The sequence below is a fragment of the Hemibagrus wyckioides genome, linkage group LG06 (assembly GCF_019097595.1).
Source record: "Hemibagrus wyckioides isolate EC202008001 linkage group LG06, SWU_Hwy_1.0, whole genome shotgun sequence".
NCBI classification, from domain to species: domain Eukaryota; kingdom Metazoa; phylum Chordata; class Actinopteri; order Siluriformes; family Bagridae; genus Hemibagrus; species Hemibagrus wyckioides.
Window position 1 is genome coordinate 8,012,910 of NC_080715.1, and position 26,663 is coordinate 8,039,572.

At 39.4% G+C, this 26,663-nt stretch overlaps 2 protein-coding genes across 5 annotated transcripts in view; both read right to left on the minus strand.

Annotated features, from left to right (window-relative positions):
• Positions 1-11,450, minus strand: part of cerkl (ceramide kinase-like) — a 180,897-nt gene extending 169,447 nt beyond the window's left edge. For 3 of the 4 annotated variants that reach the window (XM_058391387.1, XM_058391386.1, XM_058391388.1), the window contains exon 1: positions 10,975-11,450. In XM_058391387.1, the coding sequence (XP_058247370.1) occupies positions 10,975-11,332 (358 nt within the window). In that variant the 5' untranslated portion in view covers positions 11,333-11,450. The remainder of the gene's footprint in view (positions 1-10,974) is intronic. The other variant, XM_058391384.1, reaches the window with a different exon arrangement.
• Positions 11,451-14,050: 2,600 nt separating this feature from the next.
• neurod1 (neuronal differentiation 1) lies at positions 14,051-19,128 on the minus strand. Its single transcript, XM_058391235.1, has 2 exons — positions 18,970-19,128; positions 14,051-17,481 (listed from the first exon to the last, which is right to left on the minus strand). The coding sequence occupies exon 2, from the start codon at positions 17,475-17,477 to the stop codon at positions 16,332-16,334; it is 1,146 nt and encodes a 381-aa protein (XP_058247218.1). The 5' UTR covers positions 17,478-17,481; positions 18,970-19,128; the 3' UTR covers positions 14,051-16,331.
• Between the last annotated feature and the right edge of the window lie 7,535 nt (positions 19,129-26,663).

The following is a 26,663-nucleotide window of genomic DNA, read 5'->3' on the forward strand; positions in this document are numbered from 1 at the left end:
TTACTACACGAATCGACCATTCAAAATCTGCAGTAATTCTAATAACAGATTTTGGATTTTGCATAAATAATATTGAGATCTAGTTCTACGGCATGTCTCTCGTGAAAATTCTCAGTCGCATGACGACAAAATATAAATCAGCAATCCTGAGAATGTGTCTGGAGAAAAAAAATATCTGTTCCTCAAAATCAGATGCAGGAATGTAGAACTCAATTCTACAAACCAGAGGTTGGCCATATGATGATATATTATATGTTTATTTCTTTTTAAAATATATGTATTGTAGCAAATTGATAAACCTTTAGGTTTGATGATAAAGGGCCGGAAAAAGTTAAGATACAGAGAACTCTACTTCAGTAGTTGGGTCTGAATTTAAAGATTTTATTTACATTGTAGGATCATTATTATAATAATGATCAGAGTGTATTAGTGTGAACAAATTATCTGATATCTAGAGAAAATAATAATGGGGGAACATTAAGGAAAATGAGAAGGGGGGAAAACACTGGAGATATAATAAATTAGCAGTCAATCACTTATGTGTTACTGTGGGAAAAAAATAAAAAACTGGTGTTCAGTGCTATAAAATCCATATCACATCCACAGCAAGTGATGTGATGAGAGTCAGTGTTACTCAGGGAAGACAGCTAGCGAGGCCTTCTGTCTGAAATAAAGCCGAAGTGCTCTTTTGTTTCATCCCCTTCCCTGCTGGCTACTGTAGATGCCCACTGCGCCCTTCGCTCAGCAAACTAATACGGCCGTTTGAAACGTGTCCAAGCAGGCGCGAAGGCCGTGCCAGGCCGGAGAGCCCCCTCGTCGCCCACACGTGGAGTGAGGCCATGTGGTTCCCGCTATGCAGTCAAGGGCCTTATTTTCCACCTGTGCCTGTGGAGGCCATCGGAACCGACACACACACACACACACATACACACAAATACACTCACTCACACACGCACACAGGCCAAAACCCAATATTTACATTTTTATATTGCCGTATTTTCAGGCCCCCGGGACGCAAACAGAGGACGAGACACCGTCTGTTTGTTCCCTGTGTCCGATTAGAGCGTGACGCTGTCTGCTGCTTTGCGCGGTGCTGAAGGGTCACAGCGTTTTGAACCCTCACCACGACTGTGTTCGGGCACAAACACAAAACAGCTGATCGGCTCACGCTGACGGACGCTGCCAGGCAATGTTTACCCGGCGCATGCGTCGGGGATCCGAACACGAGCTTGTTTGACGTTTTAGTAAAGTCAGTGTGATGTTTTACCTTTATCTTTAGAGCTCATTTAACAAAAGATAAATAACAGATAACCCTAAAGAAACCTTAAGAGAAGCAAGCCATTCTCATCTGCTGGATCCTGGACAGAGAGATTACAGTAGAAAGAATAAAAATGAGATTATAAAAGATTCTTTAGTTTGGAAAGCCAGCAGATTTTAGACTCTAAATTTTAATTTATGTGTACAATAGCTTCACGGGACTAATGATGATGAAAAAAGTACACCAGAGCCAAAACCACAGAGTTGGCTGATACAATGATATGAATATTGATATCATGATAAGAGTTGTCACAGTATGCTTTTCTGAAATATGCATGGAATTATTTCCTTTCTGTAATTTTTTAAAAATAAAAAATAATAATAAACTGTCTGGAAACAGCTGATGTGGTGCTTTTTGTATTTAATACTTAAATAATAATATATAAATTGTTTTACGTATATACTTAAAACAGAGACAAATGTTGCCATTAAATAGATTTCATAGCATCTTAAATATGCCAAATCCCACTTAGTCTATTTCTATCGTCCCATCCGTCTATTTCTCTCTCCATTCCTCCTCTTTATTTATTCCCTTTTGCCTCCTTACCCCCCCCTCCCTCCCTCCCTCCCTCCCTCCCTCCCTCTCTCTCCCTCTCGCTCCTCGATGAAATGGGATCATATAACCTCAGTAGTGCAATTAGCCTCAGAAATCTGTGGCCCATCCCATCAGTGCCTTTGTGGAGAGCCTGACCGCTGTGGTCAACCAGAGTCCTCAGAACTGGGAGGGATAAAAACAGGTCACTTTTGGAGATCAAAAATGATCCCAGAGCGTCTAAAGAGTGGCTGGATATAAATGGAGCAACGCTCCCGGTGCTGCTGTGGTCAGTGGAGGCTGGAGGAGCGAGGAGATACAACCAATAAAACTGAAATCCTGCTCTGAAAAAAATACACACACACAATAATAATAATAATCTAATTAGCATAGGAGCAAACACCCAAAGTATCAACTAAATGAAGTGATAGAAATAGTCATCTCAAGTCCCAATTCACTCTGTTCCACAAAGGATATACAGGATAAAGGAATTACGAAAGCAGGACATGGAAAATCCCTACAATGCTAATATCTGAAGATTAGCATGGCCTTAAAATAGCGACCTAATCTACTTTGAGTCCTTTTTATTCTTTGTTTCTTCTGTACACAGATAATCATTTGTTCCTGGGAGCAGCAGTTTTATGGGGCTAATATCCTTTATAAAATAATCACGAGAATTCAATGCCAGAAATGTAATTATGTATACAAATATCTGCAAGCCAGTTTTGCTCATCTTTTAAAGGGATGGCTGATTATAGATATCGAAACATTTTTAAGTCTCGACGATTTGCTTCTAGCGAAAGGCCGCGTGAATCGTGATACTGAACACGTCAGTTGTGGCGTCGTAAGTTGCTTAGAATTCTCTCTATACACGAGTCCAGCTCACGCTTTTCCTGATAGACACCCAAACAAATAACCAATTCCTTAGCTTAAACTTCCTCCTTGTTTTTTTGCCTGGTAACACGGGAGCATTTCTAACAACATGGAGGAAATCGTGCCTAAAAATGAATGCAGTTAAATGAACACAATAAAACCACGGCTGTTAGCAAAGGCAAGACTGACGCGTCGGAGAAAAATGACGAATGTGTTTAAACACCAAGAAAGCAGCCTGAAGAGTTAAAAAAAAAAAAAAAAATACCAGAAGCTGTTTACCAGTCGGCTGTCACTGCTAATCACTAGCATTAGCATTTAGTCTTATAATTTCTTTATGATTAATTATGCATTAGTCGGGAATGCTTGCAAAACTGAATTCAAGACTGGCTAATAACCTTAAAAGATTAGATTTCACTAATTATGAAGTTGACAGAATTATATAAGCTTTGTTCTCTCTGTTGAACTTTAGAGGCGATGCTTATGAATTCTAATTTTAATTGTCTAACTTGATCGCCGTGACGATATATCCCATTAACGTCAAATTACAGCTAGTAGCTCTATGGAAGAATCATTTCTAACTGGTTTTAGTGGCCTTACAGTGGAGGACGTCCGTCATGATTTTGATGCTGATGACAAATATTATTATTAATATTCGTAGTATAGTTATTTATTAATCTAACAAAGGCTATAGAGGGATAAAGATAGGCATCAAGGAATCCATTGGTGTAAGTTGTTGTTTTTTTTTATTCATGTTCATGCTAATTTTATATAAATGATTTCTGATATGCTCAAAGATTTGATTCTCAGCTCAGATCAGATGTGCGCTTGGTGTCTGAATTTGTTCAGGGATGAAAATACATGATCAGATCACATTGGATGGACAACACGAATTGTGTTAACGTTACTCAAATCAATTCCATGGAACGATGTACACATTGGAATAAAGAAAATTCAACTAGATTTTTCCCCTACTGTGGGTTCCAATTTCCAGTCTGGTTCCTCTTAAGGATTTTCTTCATTTCCTCAGGGGGGTAGACTAACGATCAGAAGGTCGTGAGTTTGAATCCCAGGTCCACCAAGCTGCTGCTGGGCCCCTGATCAAGTCCCTTATCCCTTAATTGTATTAAAAAAACAAAAGATAAATGTAAGTGGCTCTGGATAAAGGGCTCTGCAAAATGGCGTAAATGTCCCAGGGAGTTTCTCTTTGTTACCTTTGGCTTGTTTATAAGGAACAAATTCACCAATTAAAGATTTGCATCCTGAATTTATATGTTTCTTTAAAGCTGCTTTGTGACAATGTCCATTGTTTAAAGCACTACACAGCTGAAATCGACATGAATAAAAACTTTTAAAAGAGCTGTACAAGCTTACCATTGTTTATTCCGGCTGTGGAGATCGTTTTCGGCAAAACAGAATTTTATTAGTTAACTGCCTTTACGGAAACAATGTTGAATGTTTCATTTTTTTCTTATCTGACACTAAATATTTTAGTTGCCGTACATTACTATGCTAAAGTCATTCTTTCTAAGCGTTTATCACACATGTATTAAAGGCAGCTTGAAGACAAAAAAAAAAATACTCCACTGTATTGAGTGTAGCCCCCAAGGCTTTGATATCAGTCTAAGGAGACATCAGTCAGAGTAGCGTACACACACACACACACACACACACAGGGGCCACAGAGAGCACAAACCCACTATGTGATCAGTGTGAACTGTGTATTCCGGAGGCGTGAGCTACTAGAGCAGATCAGAGCTCTCGGTCATCCTGTGGTGGAGTGAAAATGCGCCAAGGCCAAAGCTAAACAAATTCAGGGTTCAAAAAGTCAAACGCAAAGCTCCCTCTACCAGCACATTCCCTCCCTCCAGTGTGCTTGTCTCTGCTGGGATTGAGTCGAGCCTCAGTGCTTTCTCTCTCGATTCGGACCTTCTACACCACGGCTTCTGTTCCGAGCTGCCAACAAGCACCAAAGGTGTTTGGCTGCTTGTTTAATGCCCAAAAGGATGCAGAGTTTAAATAAGCCCTATAGTTCACAGGGAAAAAAAAAAAAATCCCTCCAAACTCGGCTACTTCTTCGCTTCTTCACCGCTCTGTCTCTTGGGATGACAGTGAGACAATGCTGCATTCTTCACTCCCTTCGCTGGGAGATTATCTGAAGCCTGGCAGTGAATTATATGGCAAATTAGCTATAACAATGCATGACACGGTGCCATATATCATCACGGACGATCCTTAAAATAGCGATCATCTACATCTGAACCAAAGAAAATGCAGAGGAATGGTTTGATAGATAAACAAATGCTTATCTTCAAGACATACAGTATATGGCTAATACCATGTAGGCATTTCACTATCACACTAATATGTGCTTGTTGAACATCCCATTCCACCATTTATTCCTCCATCGCTGTTATAAAAACCTCCACTCTGTCTTCTGCGAAGGCTTTCCACTAAATGTTAGAGTGTGACTGTGGGGATTTGTTATCACAAGAGTATTAGTGAGATCAGACACTAATGTAAAGGAGGTCTGGGGTTCAGTCAGGGTTCCAGTTCATCCCAAAGGTGTTCAGTTGGGGTTGAGTCAGAGTCAGGGCTCTGTGCAGGACACTCCAGTTCTTCACATCATGTCTTCATGGAGCTCACATTGTTCACAGGTGGGAAATTGTAGCGTGACAGCACACAAAGACATTCTATACAAGTGTGTGTGGCAACAGCCTGGGAAAGAAACATACACTATACTGCCAAAAGTTTTGGGACACCCCTCCAAATCATTGAGTTCAGGTGTTGTTTTTCAGGGGTTGGGCTCATCCCCTTAGTTCCAGTGAAAGGAACTATTAATGTTTCAGCTTCATACCAGGACATTTTGGACCATGCTCCCAGCTTTGTGAGAAAAGTTTGGGGATGACCCCTTCCTGTTCCAACATGACTGCACACCAGTGCACAAAGCAAGGTCCATATTTGCAAAGACATGGATGAGCAAGTTTGGATCAGGTGTCCCCATACTTTTGGCTATATCAGGTGTTTGGTGTGTAATGTCTTCTTGCTTAGCTTTGTGCCTAATGTAGCTAAAAATAAATAATGTAGCAGTTAAATAAATAATGTTAAATATAAACACGAACAAATCTTTCAAAGTGTGTTGGTACAATGTCACAATGTACAACGTCACAGTGTTTTTCACAGTGTAGGATTGGACAGTGACCTCACCGTCGACTGTTCTGTATTTGTTTTGTTTCGTTTCATTTTTGCTACAGGATTTCATCAAACGGATCGAGCCATTTTATAAATAAAGTGATATCGCTGCTACATTTGTGTAAAATACTAGACATTCAAAAGCAATTACCTAACCAGAGAGGCCGATTTGAAACATACCCACTGTTTTGTCTTTTACAGAAGCTGGTGCAGGATTCGCAATCATCTATGTGTGCAGGACATATGAAGCACATAATAAAATAAAAGCACTTCTCAGTCTGTTCGGAGATCAAGGATGTGGCTTAAATCTTCTGTCCCCCAGGCAAGAAAAGAATCGTACGAGTGTCAAATAGAGAAGCTCAGCATCTCGGCATCGTGCTGCCATTTTCTGGCAGTTTCATGAGAGCATTTGGTAAAGGCCATAGGGGGTTATTAGATGGATGCTTTCTGTGTAATGAGAGTGCTGGCTTAATAACATTAGCTTGGATCACTGATTAAGAAAGTACTGCTGCCGAGCTTAAGTGGGCCAAACCGCTTTTCTATTTCTCTTTCATTCCCCCCATCCATGAGCAGACTTTGATGTGTCTGCATAAAAACCGCAAACGAGGTACAACGTCGTCGCTGATCGTGATATGAAGGGGCTCGTCGATGGCCGATTAGTCATGAAGTGCGTGTTATGTTTCCTCTCCGAGCTCTGAAACCGAAATGGGAAGCGGTTCTCCGATCACACTGGTCCAAATCATCAAAACGGTACAGATAAAGTGTGAGTGTAAATGGAACAGAGACGGGAATAACGTGCCGATTAAACAGCAGCTACAGGCTAGCTGTAATCATTGTTGTCAAACTGATCATTTCTTTATTTTTTCATTTATTTTAGTAACAAAGCTCGCTGACATCTTCACCTTTATTAATTGTTAGTATTAAAGCCACGTTTCTAGAAGAAGAACTTTTTAAATGAGACACTTGGCATCTCACAAATTACAGGATACCGAGTCATATTCAAATATTTAGCATTGTTTAAAATGCATAATTCTCCTGGACTGCGAAGAGGGCATCTGAGTCCAAGTCGATCAGATCGAATGTAAGACCGGCCAAAAATCTGAGAGAGAATTAAAAAGAGAGAGACAAAAAAAAAATCCTAGTGGAAAATTATATTTGATACTTGACAGAAATCTAATCCTACTCACTAACATCTGAGAAAGAAAACACTGCACTACTCCAGGTGGCTGAGTACAAAAATCTAAAGCCAGTGAGGGTACTTTATCTGCCTGACACGCTGCTGCACAACAATAATTCAGAAATGATTATATGTGCTTAAGACTGTAAGTGGTCCAATGAATTTAAATTCCCTTCTGTACTCTATGAGGAAAAATTGTCAAAAACAAAACCATATGCAACTCAGGATGACTCTTGAGCTGTTGATGAGTGACTCCCGCATACTCTTTTCCGTCTACACGGTTTTTTTTAAAACAGATAGGCTAATTACAAAACTAGTCGCAGCCAAATATGTCAAATCCGTCCAGAAATATAAGACTGGTCCAAAACATGAGTGAACCCCATTGCGAATGACACTAATCTGAGCCCTGCGAAAAGAGTCATATGTTTGTGTGCTCAGTGCAGTCATGCAGATGGTCGCTTTGAGTATCATTTACTTGGACATTTGCTAAATGTCCACAAGACTGACAGATGCTCTACTTTAGGTGGCCACAACAATCGGCCGGAATCTATTACCAGCACATCTGTCACACATGACTTCTTGGCAGCACCGACTTCCCGCTCCCCCCCCTCAGCCAGCCTGTTTCATCAATCCTGTATCTCCAATCACCATATGTACTGTCAGATTCAATGTTACATAATATACGTAACCAAACTGTGTTAACGTGCACTTCCTGAGCTATGGATATTAGATTAAAAGACATATTGATTTGAAAAGCATCTCACTGTATGTCTTTTTCCATCTCCTAAACTCTCTCGGTTCTGTGCCCACTGTAGCCTCAGATACTTGCTCTTGGCTGACAGGAGTGTAACCCCGTGTGATCTTTTGCCTCCACCAGTGTGTTCTGCATTCAGAGATGCTTCTCTGCTTAGAGTTTCGTAAAGAGTGGATATTTGTGTGACTGTCAGCACAAACCTGTCTGTCCATTCTCCTCTGACACCAAGAAGGATATAAGGCTGCTTATAACTGGATGTTTTTCACAACCTTATAGTCTGTGTCTGAGAACCCCATGAGACTTCTGAAATACTCAACAACCAGGCCACCATCACTGAAATTTTCCCGTTTGACGTTAACTCAAATTCTTGTCCTGTATCTGCATGTTTTTATGCTTTGCATTGCCCTCTGATTGGATAATTGCATGAATTAACAGGACTTCATAAATAAAGTGGCTTTAGAGTGTACATATTTGTATAAAGCTCCTGCTTTTCTTTCTTTCTATCTTTATTAGATGATGCAAGCAAACCCCAGAGTTACAGTGGAGCACATTTATTCAAAATAATGCATGCTAGGCTCTTGTAAACATCAGCTGCAGTGTAACCTGAACCTTGCTGTTTAAAATCTGTGTACTCCTTTTCTACTAACTAAATAGCTTAGAGTTCTAAACCGGTAGTGCACCAATACACCATTAGCACCACACAAATGTATAAATTGTCACCTGCTTACCCAGAAAGACGTATGGTAGTTAATTAAAAAAATAAAAAATGTTAAACATATATTCTCGCCTTTAATTTCACCTTCAACCTGTAAGCTACGACTCCTAGCAGGAGTCCGATGCTGTGACTACTTTATTTATCTCTGTAGCTTCTTTTAGTGCATTTTATCAATAACACCAGGTCAGACATTACATAAGCCTTTCTGTTTGAGACACTAAACAACTCCAAACAACTTTGAAGCAAGTGTGTCATGATATAGCATGTAGGTTTCACAATGCTAGACTGTTAGCTATTGGTTTCCCTTACTCTTAATGACATTTACTTAATGACCTCACAGCACAAGTGCAAAACCACAAAGTTAGCCCTATTGCTAACTCCAAAAATAACAGCTCATTACACTATGTTGGTGAGTAACCCAAGTTACAAAGAGAAGAAAAAATGCTTGAGAAATACTCTAAAAACTGTTCCAGTTAGTTCTCGTAAGGCTAACAATTTAGGCTAACAACAGTGATAAGTAATAACGGGAGCTAACTTGATTTGCATATAACTATAAAAGGTATGTTAATAAATTATAAAATAATGGTTACTGCTGGGAAGTTCCTGTGGTATAAGAGGAATGAAACACTAGGGTGTGGAAATATATGTGAATAGGAAAAATATTTAATAGGAAATATATGTGATAGAAAAATTTCAGCAAGAATCAAGGGGAAGGTGTACAAGACAGTGGTGAGACCGGCCATGCTGTATGGTTTAGAGACAGTGTCACTGAGACAGAGACAGGAGTCAGAGCTGGAGGTAGCAGAGCTAAGGATGTTAAGGTTCTCTTTGGGAGTGACACGGTTGGACAGGATTAGGAAGGAGTACATCAGATGGACAGCTCATGTTGGACGTTTGGGGAACAAAGTCAGGGAGGCCAGATTAAGATGGTTTGGACATGTCCAGAGGAGGGAGAGTGAGTATATTGGTAGGAGAATGTTGGACATGGAGCTGCCAGGCAGGAGGCAAAGAGGAAGGCCAAAGAGGAGGTATATGGATGGAATAAATGAAGATATGAAGCTAGTGGGTGTAAGTGTTGAGGATGCAGAAGATAGGGATAGGTGGAGAGAGATGATTCACTGTGGCCACCCCTGAAGGGAAAAGCCGAAAGAAGAAGAAGAAGAAAATATGTGGCTTAAAGAAAAAAATGTGGCTTAATCACAAGCAGAGTAACTGTCACAGCATGTTATGTCCTGAAGTGATTTCTTTGTCTTTGTTAGCTATCTTCCAATGTTAACACTGTTGAGCAAGGAACGATGTTAAATCATGCTATAGCTGTTCTCTGTCCTGAAGACTTTACTTGTGTCTGAAACATTAAACTTACAGCTTTATTTCTGACTTCTTAACATTCTGAAACTGGATGATATCCTTTCCAAAACATCTCCTCAGAGAAAACTTCATCATAACAAAGATTCCAGACATTTTTCAACATTTAGCTGCTGTTATAGAAATCCAGTCAAAATCTTCTGACCAATCAGAATCTAGCATTGTGGTTAAAAAGGCAGAAAAAATTCGCAAAAACCATGCTGACAGCATCAACGTGCCGAAACCTATGGTGGCGTTTTTGCGGAACCTAAAACGTGTTTTAAGAAATACTGATATGTTTTGCTTGAAATTTCTGCATTTACATAGTTTGTTGTAAAGATTTACAGCTACGTGGTAGCTAAATTATTAACCTTATCTAACCCAGTTGCCAAGAAACAGGCTTTTTTCAACTTTTAAGGTGTATTGAGTACAAATTGTGGATGGAAAATGATCCTAAATACTTAAATGATTGGAAATGAATAAAATTTGAATAGTTTTTTACTCTCATTTCCAACTACTTACACAAAGCTCTGCCCCAAACTTATGGTTCAACCAGAACTTCCATGCTAATTAGAATCAATGTTAAGATTAAACAGCACTCATACATTAAAGTTTAAATCATTTTAAGTTGAAGTTTTGTGTTTATATAGTCGTAACTTCGAGCTTAGTTACAACTTAAAATGATTTATAGGGGCTGTGAAGTGGCGTTGTGGGCGTGTCTATACAATGACTGAGAAGAATCCTATTCAAATGCAAACTCGAAAATGTTTTTGTGTCCCATTAGGAAATGAAAAATATCGACTACTGCACCTTTAACCACTAGTGTATTTGTCTTTCAGTACTATGGGAAATGGAACCTTGTCCGCCATATTTGGGAAACGTCAATAATTACTTGTTAACTTCGTTTATCGGTGATAAACAATTTCCCGAAGTCGCACATGCGCATTGTGCATCGAGTACACTGTTGTCATAAATACGGGTGGGAAAAACAACAACAACAACACAACATGGCAACAACAACAACAACAACGTAGCCATGGCAACCACAGAACAACAAGCCAAGTGATTCTTACCTGTAGGGCTCTCGGGCTGGATGCGCGTCCACGTGACCCGAGTGGCCGTGAGAATCACGTCGTGGCTCTTCTTCCCGATCTGAAAGATTCCCCTTACAATCGGCTCGCTTCCGTTACCGGACTTTTCCTTTCTTCCGTGAACCGAAAGGGTTTCCTCGGGGCAGAGGAGCTGGGGCGCTGAGACGGAGCTTTTCTCACTTTCTTGTCGTTTCTTCCTTTTCCTCTTCTTCTTCGCCGTGACACGGTTTCCTGTAACCGGAGGAGACTCGGACACCGGTTGCTTCTTCTCCGTTAACTCCCCTCGGCTCTCCGACCAAGCGTGGTTGGCATTTATCGAATTTCTCGCGGATTCAAACATGTTTCAAGTGTAATATCCGCTGGGTTTCCGCGTCACAGTTTGCCCCGGTGTTGTGCCGTGTAAGTTAATCAGCTGGGCGTGCGCGCTCCCGCCATGGCCGGAGCCCTCCGGTGGCGCGCGTACCCGATAAGTAGTCCTGGCTACGGACGCGGGCGCGCGCTTCAATCACTTCGTTTTTATTACATTTTTCCATTTTTCCTCTAATTCCACATACAACCCTGCTCTTACATTATTATTATTATTATTATTATTATTATTATTATTATTATTATTATTATTATTATACCCCTGCAACCTAGCAGGCCTTCCATAATAAAAAAAAAACTTCCATAATAAAATATTATCACAGGGTTCAAACTATTCGCTTGCACATTAAGATGTGTGAATTATGAGCAAATAAGTCATCAGTCAGATCCTCTTAGTACAAAATAGCATCTTATTTGACAATTTCTTCAGAAACTATGCGCAAAAAGTTGACGCCAAATTATATATTAACCTAAACTGGGGTGGATAAATACTAGGCTAGAGTTTATATCTTATATAACTTTATAGGTATCCTGAATAACTCCTATAAGTATTATAAGTATATATATATATATATATATAAAACTCTGCTTAGACCTATAGCCAGATATCTTTTGCTGTAACATTATAACTAGCCCAATATACACTGAAACCAATGTGATAGTTTATATTATATAGCTACTTGTGTATTTTAAATATATTTGACAACTATGAATCTAGTTTTTTTTATCTAGCATTAGCCCAAGCCAACGTTAGCTGCAGTAGCATTAGCATGTGCGAGCAGTCCCGCTGTATGTATCAGCATCATTTATTAGTAATTATATTTGGCACTTTAGATATATAAGATAATTTGAATGTAAAATTATAAATCCTACAAGTATTTTAGATTTATATGAACATATATATATATTTATATATAAATATATAATAAATATATATATATGTAAAAAGGCGGAGAAATGATCCGTTGTGCGACGGTTGGAAATTACTTCAAAAATCAATGACCGTTATTTTTTAAAAATATTTAAAATATTTAAAACGGCGGGCTCGTGCGATAGCCGTTACCTCCATAACGGGGTGTTTATAAACCATCCGGAATGTAAATGTGTGAAGATGAAACCTCATCGGAAAGCTCATCTAACCGGCTCTCAGGGGAATAAAATAACTTAATACAGACCTCCAGATCTAATTTGCTCAAATTAAATAGTCCCATGAACACCTATTAATGGCTTTACTAACCTCTCAATCCCCCCCTCCACCCCACCCCAGTGGCAATCCACAGTAAACAGATGATCGCTTATTATTATTTTTACACAAACATTTTTCTCTGACCCCTAATACATATATATATATATATATATATATATATATATATATATATATGTATGTATTAGCATGTCAAAACAGCAAAAATTGAAATTATACTCGTCTTATATTATGTAACCTATGAGCCTTATTATACTGTGTCCATGAGAAGGTTGACGCGGTGTAGATAAACAGATAAACAGATAAATAGATCTGAAAACTGTATTTTTACAGCTTCAATTATTCAGTGATTTGTTTTACATAAATTAGCCAACACTCTGTGATTAATTACCCCCCTGAAGGTTTCAATCTGAGACTCGGTGTTTAATTGAATCAGGTTGAATCCTGTATATTTTGGTGAGAGTTTAATGTGTGCTATATCGGTTATTGGGTTAAAAATCCTAATCAGATCGCTGAGAAAGCATTTTCTGGCTGTGTGTGTGTGTGTGTGTGTGTGTGTGTTTTTGATAACCTCTATAAAATAGATTGGCGTTAGGTTGTTTCTCCCTAATGACAGAGGTATTGGGTTATGCAATGAATGTCCATGCATTAAAACAGGATCATTTTCATAAATTAAAACCTCCCCCTGCAGTAGAGGAACATCTGTGGCTCTCACGCGCTCATTTTGCATAAATGATGGCTGTATGGAGATGATTGAACAGCCACTTGGGCAAAGGAAGAGAAGGAGAAAAATAGCAATTGATAAGACAAAAATCAACAAATCGATATTCTATAGATCTATTTGTTGTTATTCGGTACCGATGTATAATTTCGATAATAAATATTTTTTTCAAAATAAATCACTTTTCTTTAGATCTGGAGTATTATATTTGTGCGTGTCTTCCCAATCTCGTCTCTTTTTTTCGTTTAAAATGCTTGAATACTTTTAATTCATTATTACTTTTTTTCCCCCTAACTAAATAAACCTGATAGACATACACAGCTTAAAATATAATGACCAGGATGACCATATGGTGCTGCAACCTGTCGATTGCATTAGCAACAATTTGCTAAATAAATATAGATAGATTATTTTATATGTATACGTCTATATAAGATATTGAGCAAGAGCATTTTTGCACGCCAGTGTCATCTTAAGTTAGTTATTTACCCTGTTTTTCTCCCATGAAGGCAAAAAAAAAAACACCAACAATAAATGGCATCAAAATTAACGCAAATGCATCAAAAAATAAAGATAGGTCTTGCATCTCAAGCTTAATTTCTAAAGCAATATCTGCAATAAATAGAGAGAATTATAGGCTATAATACGCTCAATATGCTTTAGTTTTAAAGTTTGACCAAAGAAATATCTTTTTTTACATTTTAATATATACAAATCGTCGTTATGTTTATGACGAACAAGCTACAAATAATTTCAACAAAGTGTGATAGATTTCATTGTTTTATTTCCATTTTTTGAAAAGGTCAACCCCCTTTTTTTCTTTTTCTTTTCTTCTTTACAGGGTGCAGTTTTCAGGTGATAGTCAAGCTTCTTTTTTTTTTAATTAATATATTTATATATATACAAACATCAATACTTTTCTAACACCAAATCTTTCCCAGCACTCAAACAGTTCAATATAGTCCATGATTTCTTTCTTTTCTTTTCTTTTCTTTTTTTTTTTTTAAATAAGTGATCTGTCTTTATTGTGGCTGTTTAAAAAAAACCGAAGGGGGGGATTTTTTTTCCTCTCTTTTTTTGGGGGGGGGGTGGATTTGTGCAATTTTGCATGATTTTACAGTAAATGATTGATTGCTAAGGCAACATAACAGAGTCTTATAAGCACTTGCCTGCTGGTTTCAACCCCTCGTGTATTACCTATTTGTTTCGTATAAACGAGATAAAATCAATTTAGTTATATAAAACATTAATGTTTAGGGGTAAGGGGGGGTTGTTGGGGGGGGTTGCATGGCATGGATCACGAATCCGACTTATATAAAAAAATTAACAATTCTATTACAAAAATCACAACAAAATAATTCAGTATGGGATAGAGTAGTATGAGTCGTAGTAAGTAGTAAAATGTAGTAGGTTGAAAAATATAGCAATCTCTCTATTCATTTCTATAATTGGCCCAGTATATTCGATTAAAAATTGCATAGTTTTTTTTTCCCAAATTATTGCTTTGTGATTTTTTTGTATGTGTGTGTGTGCGCGCGCGCGCGCGCGCGTGTGTGTGTAACATGGAGAATTAACACATTCTGAATTAAAGGTCACGCCCCTGTTTCCTTCCACCTGTGACTGTGACCCCACGATGCACAGTAGTCAGCGCATATAGTTAAAATTACAATACATAAGATGAAGGAGAGAATATGTGCATCCTCTTTTTTTCTTTTTCTCCTATCAAGGCAGCTATAAAGACAATAAATACATACCATAAGATTAAGCATATAGTGTGTGTGTGTGTGTGTGTGCGTGCGTGTGTTTGAAAACAGCAGAAAAAAAATGCCCTGCAACATTGAATTAACATGCGAGTGTAAATACAAATAAAAACACTGAATTAGCCGTTTCCATGACAACGCCTTCGTTACTGTTTACATCGCCATGCTAGCTAGAGTAGTTCATGTAATTAGCGTATCAAAATAGTGCATTGTTTTATTTTACATACTATCTGGAATGATGTTGTTTGTTTGACCAAATATAACCTACATCATGTTGAGAGCTAACTGGATAGCTCACCGTTCAACAAAACCCTACCTAGACCCTACAAACTCGCTTTATTTCCTGTTATTTTTCTTTTCTTACATCTAATACTAACAAGTCTACAATTTCAAACGTATATGTATTTTATTTTTATTTTCTGCCCTGATCTGCCAGCTGCTACATGACAAGAACACTATTGGTGTATTAACCAATCAGCACCAAGTATTATGAGTGTAACACTTACAGAAATAATAATGAACATATTTTTTACAAAAATGCAACGCAACACAATGTAGCGTGTGGACTTGGCTCTAATCAAGTTGGGCATCAGCTAGCTAATACAGACGTAACAAAGCTATAAAAAAGGCTATTTTTAATAACACGAGGGGGAAAAAATAGAAATTTAAGAATTTTGAACATACTGGTTACTTTTCCCCCCAAAGTGCGTAACTTTTTAGATAAAGTCTGGACACTGAGAATACTAGCTAGTGTATAGGCCATTGACAATGCATCAGTCTGATGGAAAACATTAGCCTACATTCAGACCACATTTGGAGAACTTTCCATTTATGCATATTCCCTAGATAAGAAGTGATATTTATTTTAAACATCACTATAATGTAGGCTAAAAGAAGCCTCTGGAAGCTCAAAGGACCAACACAGGTGTGTTTCTCTGAATAACGTGTGTGTGTGTAATATCATGTCTCTGGTTGATTCACGTGGCCGACTTGAGGTAACCTTTCAGCACCCTCTTCAAGTCCGGCACGTGAAGGAACCATAACTTTTCGACAGACTTTTCCTAGCACGCGCAATAACATTTCTGACGCAGATGAACCCCGTGTCATAGCAAAACTTTTCTTTTGTTCTATTGAATTTTTTTTTTAAAAAAATAGGGGTGTTAATTCAAATGTAGGGCATTTTTTCTGCTGATCTCCTTCTTTTTCGCAACAAGCCATAGACAGGTAACCATGATGACACGCACTATATGAATCGAACAGTCTCTGGGAAAAAAAAGTCCTCTCGAGCTCACGAGTCGTGGAATATGGCGTTGAGTTGCGCGTTCATGTGCACGACTCGTTCGTGATGAGAGTGGCCCTCGTAGGGCACGACGTTCTCCATGGGTGGTAAATCGTAAAGAGCCGCGTGGTGGTGATGTGGGTGATGGTGATGGTGGTGTCCCGGCTGCGGCGCGTGGTGATGGTAGGGCTGCACGCCGCCGCCAAACGCGTGATAGCTCTTCTCGAACTCCGACGCTGGCTCGTGCTTGAAGGAAAAGTTCCCGTTGACGCTCAGCGGCGGGCTGAGCGGCCCGTCAAAGGACGCGGCGGGGCTGTGCGCGCAGTCTGCCAGCGCGGCGTCGTAAAATGGTTCCGCCTGCAAGGCGCTCGGCGGCTGTGGCGGCGGAGGCGGCGGCGGCGGTAAGAGCAGTGTGCTCCCGTACGCGTGTGCCGCCGACTTGGCGTGAAACGCGTGGTGCGGCGCGCCGTCCGTAGCGCCGTATGGCGGGCTCGGCAAACCAGGGCTCTGATAGCAGTACGGGTGCATGCTGGCGTATGATGCGACGCTCGCTCCGTGCGCGTGGCTCTGCTGCTCGGGCAAGAAAGTCCGCGGATTAAGCTGTAAGCACCCTGCCACCAGATTAGTCGTGGGCTGTGAAAGACCTTTGCACAAAGCCTGCACGAACGACACCAGATCCGGACTCTCACCCGATCGCAAGATCTCGGACAGCGCCCAGATGTAATTCTTGGCCAGACGCAGCGTCTCGATCTTGGACAGCTTCTGCGTTTTCGAGTAGCACGGCACCACTTTGCGCAGACTCTCGAGCGCGTCGTTCAGCCCGTGCATGCGGTTGCGCTCGCGCGCGTTCGCTTTCATGCGCCTCATCTTGAACCTCTGCAGGCGCGCCTTGGTCATCTTCTTCTTTTTCGGGCCACGCCGCTTGGGCTTGCTCGCGTCGTCGCCCTCTTCCTCTTCCTCCTCCTCTTCCTCTTCCTCCTCTTCTTCCTCCTCCAGATCGTGCGCGTCCTCGAGCCTGTGCACAGCCTCCTCTTCGTCGTTCTCCAGGTCTTGGCGCATGGCCTCGTGCCCGGGCTTCTGCTTCTTGTCAGTCCAGTTGGCACTGCCGGCCTGAGACTCGATCATCGAGGGTTCTTCAGTGCAAGATTTCGTCATGATCCTGACACACACACACACACACACACACAAGAGAGAACAGACTCCGTGAGATAAAATAGTGGACATCTCAGACACACGTGCAAATAAACAAACAGAATAATAAAGATTTCAGATTTAGGAGGTGAAGGAAAGGGGGATCATCAACAATGTGGAAACAGTGCTGTTAAATCTGTGTTATTAAACAGAATCCTCCTTGAACTGTCATGATTAAAACATGTTTCTGTTACATCTGGACTACAACGCGTGAAGATCAGAGCTTTAGATTTTAGAATAACTTATTTATTTTAAATAAAAAACAACTCTAAATAATAATTTCATTTCCAGCAAAGATATGCATTAAGTTTTCCTTAGTATCTTGATTAAATATGCAGTAGGCTAGATATACATTTTCAGGTGAAAATTGGAGGCTAAATGTACGCAAACTAAAAAGTACAACCTTTCTCAAGTGAATACTCATCGTTCATTTAAACCAAAGATGAAGGAGATGCCAGTTTACACCCTGTCATGACATGAGCTCCTGTCTCCATCAACAATTCCCACAATTCCCAGTGCTGGTCCTATAAGGAAGCCCTGATTTTATGTTTATTTTTGCCTCCTGCTTCAACCGAGTTTCTGTTTGGTAATTAACAGAGTGACCTGGAAGAAGGGAAATCACCAAAATGTGTAGAGCAACAGTAATCCAAGACCAGGAGGAAGAACAGAAAACTGATCTTCACTGGTTTAATACAGTTTCTGGACAGAGTTCTGGACAGAAACCTGAAGACGGAGGGTTTCCCCCTGAAATTTTACTGATTAAAAAACGTTTAGGAATTTATTTTCCGTTAAGTGTTAACACCTTGTTAATTGCTGATGCTGTTGTTTTCTCCAGGTGCTATCATAGGTAATAATAACTCTCCTAAATTTTTACTAATTATTCTTGAATATACAGAAGAGTAAATAATACTATCTAAACAAAATAATACACGATAAAATAATCTCTTTTTTCCTCTTTGAATGATGTGAACATTTTAACTTACGCAAACTGCAAGAGTTTACCAATTTTGCCATAATTATCTATATTCTCTCTATATATTTCGGCTCCTAGGTCATTAGCCTGGGGTTTACATGTACTGTAAAATGAGCTAAAACATATATACGGCTAAATTTAGCTAATATAGTCAAATTTTTGTAGATTACTTTAGGTCAGTGTCATGAATTGATTAACCTGTTCGCTTATATCCTAGAGGAAAATAAACTTTAAAACATGTCTAATGTATATCATGTGTAATGTAATATCCAAGACAAACCACTGCTCTAACTTTTTCACTTAAAATGCTTCTAACGATTTTCAGTACACTTGTACAAAAATTCCTTATCTAGGTAACAGCGTCAAGACGAATAGAAATAATTTTATTTTTTTTAAAGTCTATCTTCTTTTTTGTTGTTGTTTTTATTTTTAATTAAGCACGCGCCAGTAATAAAGATGAGAAATAAATAAAGATGACTGTACCTGTGTGTGTCGTGTTTGTGTTCAGTGTCCCGTTATGGTCGCTTCATGCCCCTCCGCATTTGAGTTTTTGAGATCCTGCGGATAATGAGGATGATGAAGATGATGAGGATGATGATCAAGTGGCAGCGCGTGAACGGGATGCTGCGCTTTATATAGGAGCGCTGATGATGCTGGGAGATGCGCGTGTGCCTGTGTTCTCTCTCTCTAATCCCCCCCTCCCATGCACCAATGACTGGCTGACGAGGAGGACAGGCCCCGCCCCTCTCTCTCTCTCTCTCTCTCTCTCACTCTCTCTTCTTTCTTACCCCCGGCACGCGCCATATGGCCGACTACGTCAGGAAAACGGGCCCCGGAGCGTCACGTGACATCTTCCGTTCGCGTTCCCCGTATTCCCGTATTGTGGCCGAGTGAAAGGAAGGAAAGAGGGGAGGAGGGGAAAAGTGGCCATCTGTCGCCGTGTTAGAGACTCCGCGGAAACCTGTTTGTTTGGGCCCGCAGGGATGAATTTAACCCTTTAAAAGCAGCGGGACAGCGCGCGCAAATCACAGTCTCTCTCTCTCTCTCTCTCTCTCGCTCTCTCTCTCTCTCTCTGACGCGCTCCGCTTCATGCACGTCCCCTTGTCCTTTATAAGGGAAACAAATCAGTATGAAGTAATCATAAATTATCTCTGCTAATCACTATGCTCCAAAATACACCAGCGTAATAAACATGCACACAACAATAATAACCATAAGAAGAAGAAGATGAAGATGAAGAAGATGATGAAAAAGAAGATTTATGAAGAAGGAACATTATTATCATTATATGTATTAAATCAAATCAAATCTCTACTACTAAGTACTATGTAAATTTCCCATTTAGATGAATAAAGTACCTATCTATCTATCTATCTATCTATCTATCTATCTATCTATCTATCTATCTATCTATCTATCTATCTATCTATCTATCTATCTAAGAGTCACAAATGCAAAAATCATCATCATCAACAACAATAATGACAATAATAATAACCACCAAATTATATAAAATGCAAAAATAACAAAAATATCAGCATCATAATAATGACAACAACAACAACAACAACAATAATAATAATAATAATAATAATAATAAACATTACACACAACACACAGCAACTAAAATGTTTATTTATTAATTTCAGAGCAGTTCATTTGTATATGACTTTAGGAACAACTTTGAGCATGCATTGCAAATACTTTTGCTCTTTTTCCAGTGAAATGAAAAGGTGATATCATCCAGGTGATTCTATATATGTTGTGAAGTATTTTAGATACCTATAAAGTATAGGTTTGATTGGTAATCCCAATGATGGTTAGCACAGATTTGTCAAAAAAAATTCATCACATGATCAAAAAGTACACTTGTTTCATGACTGCAAGTTGTTATTATAACTCAGTATACTCCTTCAAACACATAATGGACATGACCAGACAGTGGGAGGAAAGGCGAGTGAGAGTTAAACACTGCTTCCTTTAATAGTCCTTAAATGATTTTATACTGGGTTGAAGACATCTGCTCACAGAGCAATGCCAAGGAACAAAACAAGACTAGAAAAATTGCAGCTATGAGCAGGTTTAATCTAGAAGTTAGGGGAAACCTCTCCAGTGGCCTGAGTGTTAATTACAATCACAGGGTTGTTAGTTTCCCCAAAGCTTCATAGTATTAGCAGGTATATATATAGCCTACTAGGGAGGAAAGGCAGGATTACAAATGAGAGCAGGAGCAGGTAATAAACAGGCCTCTAGGATAATGTTTATGTCTGTTCATTTCATTTAAAATCTACGTATACATATAATTTCTATCCTAAATCTGATGATGATTCTGAAGCAGGGAACTGGCGAAAATGTTCTGTGAACACAAGTTAGAGATCAAAACAAACATGGAGTATGACCACTATACCGTCTTACTTTGCCCCACTTTGCTACACATGAAGACAAGCTCAGCAAGATGTCTTTGGTAAATATTGACGCTTAGTCGTTGAAAATAGGATGGACATGACTGGACTGTGACTAAATTAGATGCAAGTTGGGTTTTAACACATTCCACATGACAGGATGATATGGGTTGATAATAGTAATAGCAAGACAGGTTCTGTGGTAGATGAGATTGTGGTAGTTAATACCCAAAAGCTTTAGAATTAGTAGAAGAAAGATTTTATTGTCACATATCCATCTAGTGAAATCTTTTCTTCACATATTCCGGCTTGTTTGGGTGTGAGTGGTAGGCCAGACATCAGCCAGTGGACTCAGCACAGCAGACAGAGTCTAGGGCCTGACAGCGATGAGCTTGGTGGTGCTGGAGCTTTAACTGAAAACCTTCTGATCAGTAGAAACCTTAACCATGAGCACCTACTGTCCATTACCGCCCACTGGATGAACTCTGAGTGATGAGGTGAGGACTAGAAAGCCCCAGAGTAGATTTGTTAGGCTTCTCAATTGAGAAGAGCCAGTCCAGGTGGTTTAAGCTCCTTCCATATAGACACCCCAAGGATCTTGTAGAACTGTCCCACTGAATGAAGACCTTAGAGCAGACTTAGGACCTATTGGAAAGATTATGTTGGCTTGGAAACATCTTGGGAACATTGCTAGCACCACCAAGCATCTTCTGCTAGGTCCCTGGGCAAACCCAGTGAATCCTGATTCATTTTTTTTAAGTTACTGGAATCTGTGGCTGGGCTAAGAGACCTCCAGACTGACCTTCTCAACCTGCTGTGACCATGACATCCATCTGAAAAAAATAAAAAAAATAAACAAATAATCCTTTTAGTGTGGCCCAGATATTATGGGACCAGCTGCTACTACCATGACTGTCACAATTTTTTTAAATGACAGATCTCTACTCCAATCAAGGAATACTACTAAAACAGTTATACAGATTATTGTTTAAGTCTGGGTCAGTGAGGTGCATAAACAGTTAGCCATGTCAAACAATAAGCTCTATAGATGACATGTCTTGTACAATATGCAAATTAGGGTATGTCAGTGTGGCAACATGAAACATTTAGCCAAAGTATTTGCATGCTAAGCTGTGTAGCTGTCCAGTAAAGTTTAGTACTAATGATGGTTTGCTATGTTATAGCTGATGTTGATGTTGATGTTGTAAATAAATTGCTGCAAATAATAAAACAAATCTGGGTGTTCAGTGTTAAATCTCATGAGTGTCTTGCTGGGATGTGTAACAAGCAAGTTAGATAGCCAACTTATTTGGGAGAGAAGGATTCAGATGTGTTTTGAACTGATGTATTTTAACAGATATTGGCATTTTATAACGTTAGTACGTTTAAAAGTAGTAGTATTAGGTCTAGCAGGTTTTACTAACCTCTTGTTCCTTTAACAAACATATTTTTGTATAGATTATTTTCAGTAGTTTAACATGGCATGTGAGAAGTGCTTTAAATTTCACACAACAGCCTACATATGGCACGTTTCTCTGTATCCCAGGCAACGGTGGAACAGCCTGAACGCTCGCGATACCGGAAGTGCAGGAAGGCAGATTGTTTCCTCGCGCTGCTGGTCAAAGGTTCTTTGGCTGGTCATCTGCGCGCGCGCTCCTGTCGCCTCTCCGTTGCCATGTAAACACAACTCGCGCGAGCAAGCAGACTTCAGCACCACCGACTATAACAGCGCCACGCGCCTCTCTCTCTCTCTCTCTCTCTCTCTCTCTCTCTCTCACTCTCTCTCTCTCTCGCTTATTTTTTTCTAACAGTTTCTCTACCTTACTTTTATTTTATTACAATTAATTTTGTTTATTCTAATGAGCCACCTTTCTTTCTTTCTTTCTTTCTTTCTTTCTTTCTTTCTTTCTTTCTTTCTTTCTTTCTTTCTTTCTTTCTTTCTTTCTTTCGCTGTCCCACCTTTTTTCTTTCTTTCTTACTTTTGCTGTCCCATCTTTCTTTCTTTCTTTCTTTCTTTCTTTCTTTCTTTCTTTCTTTCTTTCTTTCTTTCTTTCTTTCTTTCTTTCTGTCTTTCTTTCTTTTAATTTCTCTCTCTCTGTCTCTCTCTCTCTCTCTCGATTATTTTTTTCTAACAGTTTCTCTACCTTACTTTTATTCGTTAATTTTGTTCATTCTAATGAGCCACTTTCTTTCTTTCTTTCTTTCTTTCTTTCTTTCTTTCTTTCTTTCTTTCTTTCTTTCTTTCTTTCTCTCGCTTATTTTTTCTCATGGTTTCTCAGAGAAAGAGAGAGAGAACACAATTTGCTTATTTATTTATTTACTTAATATTTCATATATGTGTCTCCTTCATGACTATGACTGGATTTCAGGTTGAAAATAACAGCAGGTGGTGTTTTTATACAGATGTCTCACATCTAAAAATAAATAAATAAATAAATAAATAAATAAAATCCCTTACTCATGAATCCGCAGTTAAATCCCAATCCCATGCTGAAGAGATAAGGACTAATGTTAAATGTTAAAGCCTCTCCTCCCCAAACAGAGACCATGGGCCTCCAAACATATGCAAAAACATGCAGATTCTGGAGTAATTAGTAGCGCTGTTGATTAGATCTTTGGTGGCGTAAGACCTAATTAATCATGTTTTAAAGAAAAAGTTCAGCCAAAAATATATATATATATAATTTTATTATGATTTTTGCACATTTAACACAACTTTTAATCCAAATGCTCACCACAAAGTTCTCCTGATAAATCATCTTTAACCAACTGTATGATCAAACGGGTCAATCCTGATGGGCGTGGCGGCTTCCAAGTCGACTCCGCCCCCTTTTCCACAATATGAAAATAATATAAATCATAGGCTTATGACCTTCATACTCACCTAGATCTCTCAACCCAACCCAGTCACCATCTATGGGAGACTCTGGAGTGGTGCATTAGACACTCACCATCATTCTTTGGAGAGAAAAGATAAACTTTTGGAAGAACAATATTCAATGCAGAGTTCCTGAGACTATTAAAAACGGTGGAAAGCTCTCCTGGTGGCTCGTAGTGGCTCAGCACTTTACTAGGACGCTATAATTTGATTTTGTTAACACATATTATTTATTACATTAACGTGACCAGAATGACAGTGTCCGTATTTTACGTTAATTATCTGATTTTATGTCTGCTCATCCGGGCACGTGCTTGTGTTTGTCTTTGAACAAGGCTCCACCTTGTGGTCAGATTCACTCAAAACAGAATTCAGTTTTATTTTTGTAGTGTTACAGTGTTTTAACGATTGTCATTGTCACAAAGCAACTTATATAAAGAAATATATAAACTCCAGATATAAATGTTTTACATTATATTACACACGTATCCCTAATGAGCATAATGATAACGGTGATGTCACAAATCGGTAAGTAAAGACGGATGCAATTGCGGTTTAAGATTTTAATAGAGGCAAAGAAGTAAAATACAATTTGTAAGGGAAGAGCGAGGTCAAACCAGAGGCATTGGTCAAGCGATGAATATACAGGGAAGAGCCCTTGACTCTGTGCTGAAGTAACTCAGTTGGGTGAGTGCAAGACTGAAGCTCTAAAGGTCCCTGGTTTGAGCCTAGGTTTTGGCAACTGGATTCTCTGTCTGTGTTTGAGACTCTACTCTGTTTCAAGTTTCCCTTTCAGTGGTGGGTTAAGGCTCTTGATTGGGGTTCAAGCCTCAGTACCACCAAACTGCCCCTGTTGAGCCTTAACCCTCTCTGCTGTATCATATCTGACCCCAACTTCCTCAGCTGGGATATCTAAAGAAAAAAATTATTATAATTATAATTATTATAATTATTATAATTAAAAAAAATCCAGAATAAGACTCAGAGGTTAAAGACAAACTGGGAGTTTACTTAAAGTCTCATTTGTTGTGTGTGATTGACGTCATGTTATTTTGCTTGCCATGGTTTCTGGGAAGCATAGGTTTGAGCTGCCATCTTAGTAGGCCGTGATGTATTCTGGGAAGTGGCAGTGGCCTGCCTGAACCTATCAAATGGTCAGAAGTATCAGTGAACTCTGATCTACGAGTCTGACCAGAATAAAGCGCTCTCTAAAGATGAATGAATAAATCAGTGTTGTTGTTGTTCTGCTCCCTGTTCAGGGTCACCACAGAGGATCATCTGGTCCATGTGATTTTAATTTGGCACACATGCTCTTCCTGATGCAATCTTCCCATTTCATCCAGGCTTGGGATCAGAACTGAGAATTAACTCTTCAGTGGCTGGGTTAGTTCCCTGCTCAGGAATGAAACCCAGGCTGTACCAGTGAGAGCGCGGGATCCTGCCACTGGACCACCAGGAGGCTATGAATGAATAAAATCTTTTGTGCTGTATAGTTCGTAACAAACATGTAAAGGATCCAACAAGTAGCTGTATCAGTATAGTGATGTATATCGATGAACATCTTTGTAGATGTACTGTACTATAGCAATCACACCATTATTTAGGCTGTAACAAATAATCTAGTCAATAAGTCATCAAGCAGCAAACGGCTAATTTGTGTGTGTGTGTGAGCACTGCATGTATCACTTCTGAACAGAGGCGCCTTACGTATGCCCATGAACCTCAGAGACGTTCATAAATCAAACTGTACAGGCCAGGCTGAATTAATGAGTGCATAAGTGCCGCACCTCGGACCATCTGCTTTAGCGCAAACTAACAATTGTAATTAAATTTCCCATGAGATATGGACCCAATTTAGTCCTCATTTTGCCTGGGAATGACTATTACGTACAGTTTACACATCAGTAGGTGGTATTAGATATACTTCTCTTATATCTAATATGATATATTCTTTCTTTCTTTCTTTCTTGAGGTCACACAGCTGGCCACTTCCATCACAGTGGTAGATGTGTATAACAGAGATCGGAAAGCATGTCACTTTCAACGCAAGTGGAAAGTATTGGCAGAAGACACTATACATACATTCTGCAGTCTTGTTTTGACTAAATTATTAATTAGCTTACTAGCTCGCATTGCTACATGTCTAGTAAGAGGAATACAGCGATATGAAGCTATGACAGGTGTTATGAGTAGGCGTAGTAATTAAAGTAATAAAAGGACGTTTGATGATAATGGTGATTTAACCAAAGTAGAAAGTTAACAAAGGCGTTCTGAAATGCAGGGCCACCTCCGTCGTCTCCCTGCGGCTGTTGGATTCGCTAAAGGGAAACTTTCCTGGAGCTGAAACACACTTTCCTCTTCTGCCAAACAGGAGGCTTGATTCCACAGACGTGGCTTTGTTTCGGCAGGCGATACGGTCTACCCATGAGGCAGCAAAGATCTCCTACAGCCTGTGATGAAAGGAGCTCCTCAGTGTGCCAGAAAGTCTGCCAGTGAAGACACTAAACTGCTGTAGTAGCAGCCAGGAAAAAAAACAGTAGCTGCTGCTCAAGAGCCATCAGTCACATGGGTGTAGGAACGTGTCCTAGTGCCAATTTAAAGAAAATAACTTTACATCACGTTTCACCATTAAGAATCTTGTGTTTTTGCTTTGTTTTAAAAAAATGTTTCCACTCCTTCAGCACATCTCCTCTACATAGATGCACGTGAAGCTCTTTCTCAAGTCTCTTCACTGACTTCCTGTTACTGCAAGCATCAAAGAGTACTGCACCACATTATTTCCACTCCCTGGTTATACACCTGCACCCAAACGTGGCTCTTTAACCTTTACTTTAATCTCAGTGCTTCAGTCTCCTGAAATGAACTTCTCACTCAGGAAGCACTCCATTTTGTCTCCA

What these genes read in the sequence shown, in the direction of transcription:
- neurod1 (XM_058391235.1), bottom strand. Translation starts at nt 17,477, where the DNA reads ATGACGAAATCTTGCACTGAAGAACCCTCGATGATCGAGTCTCAGGCC.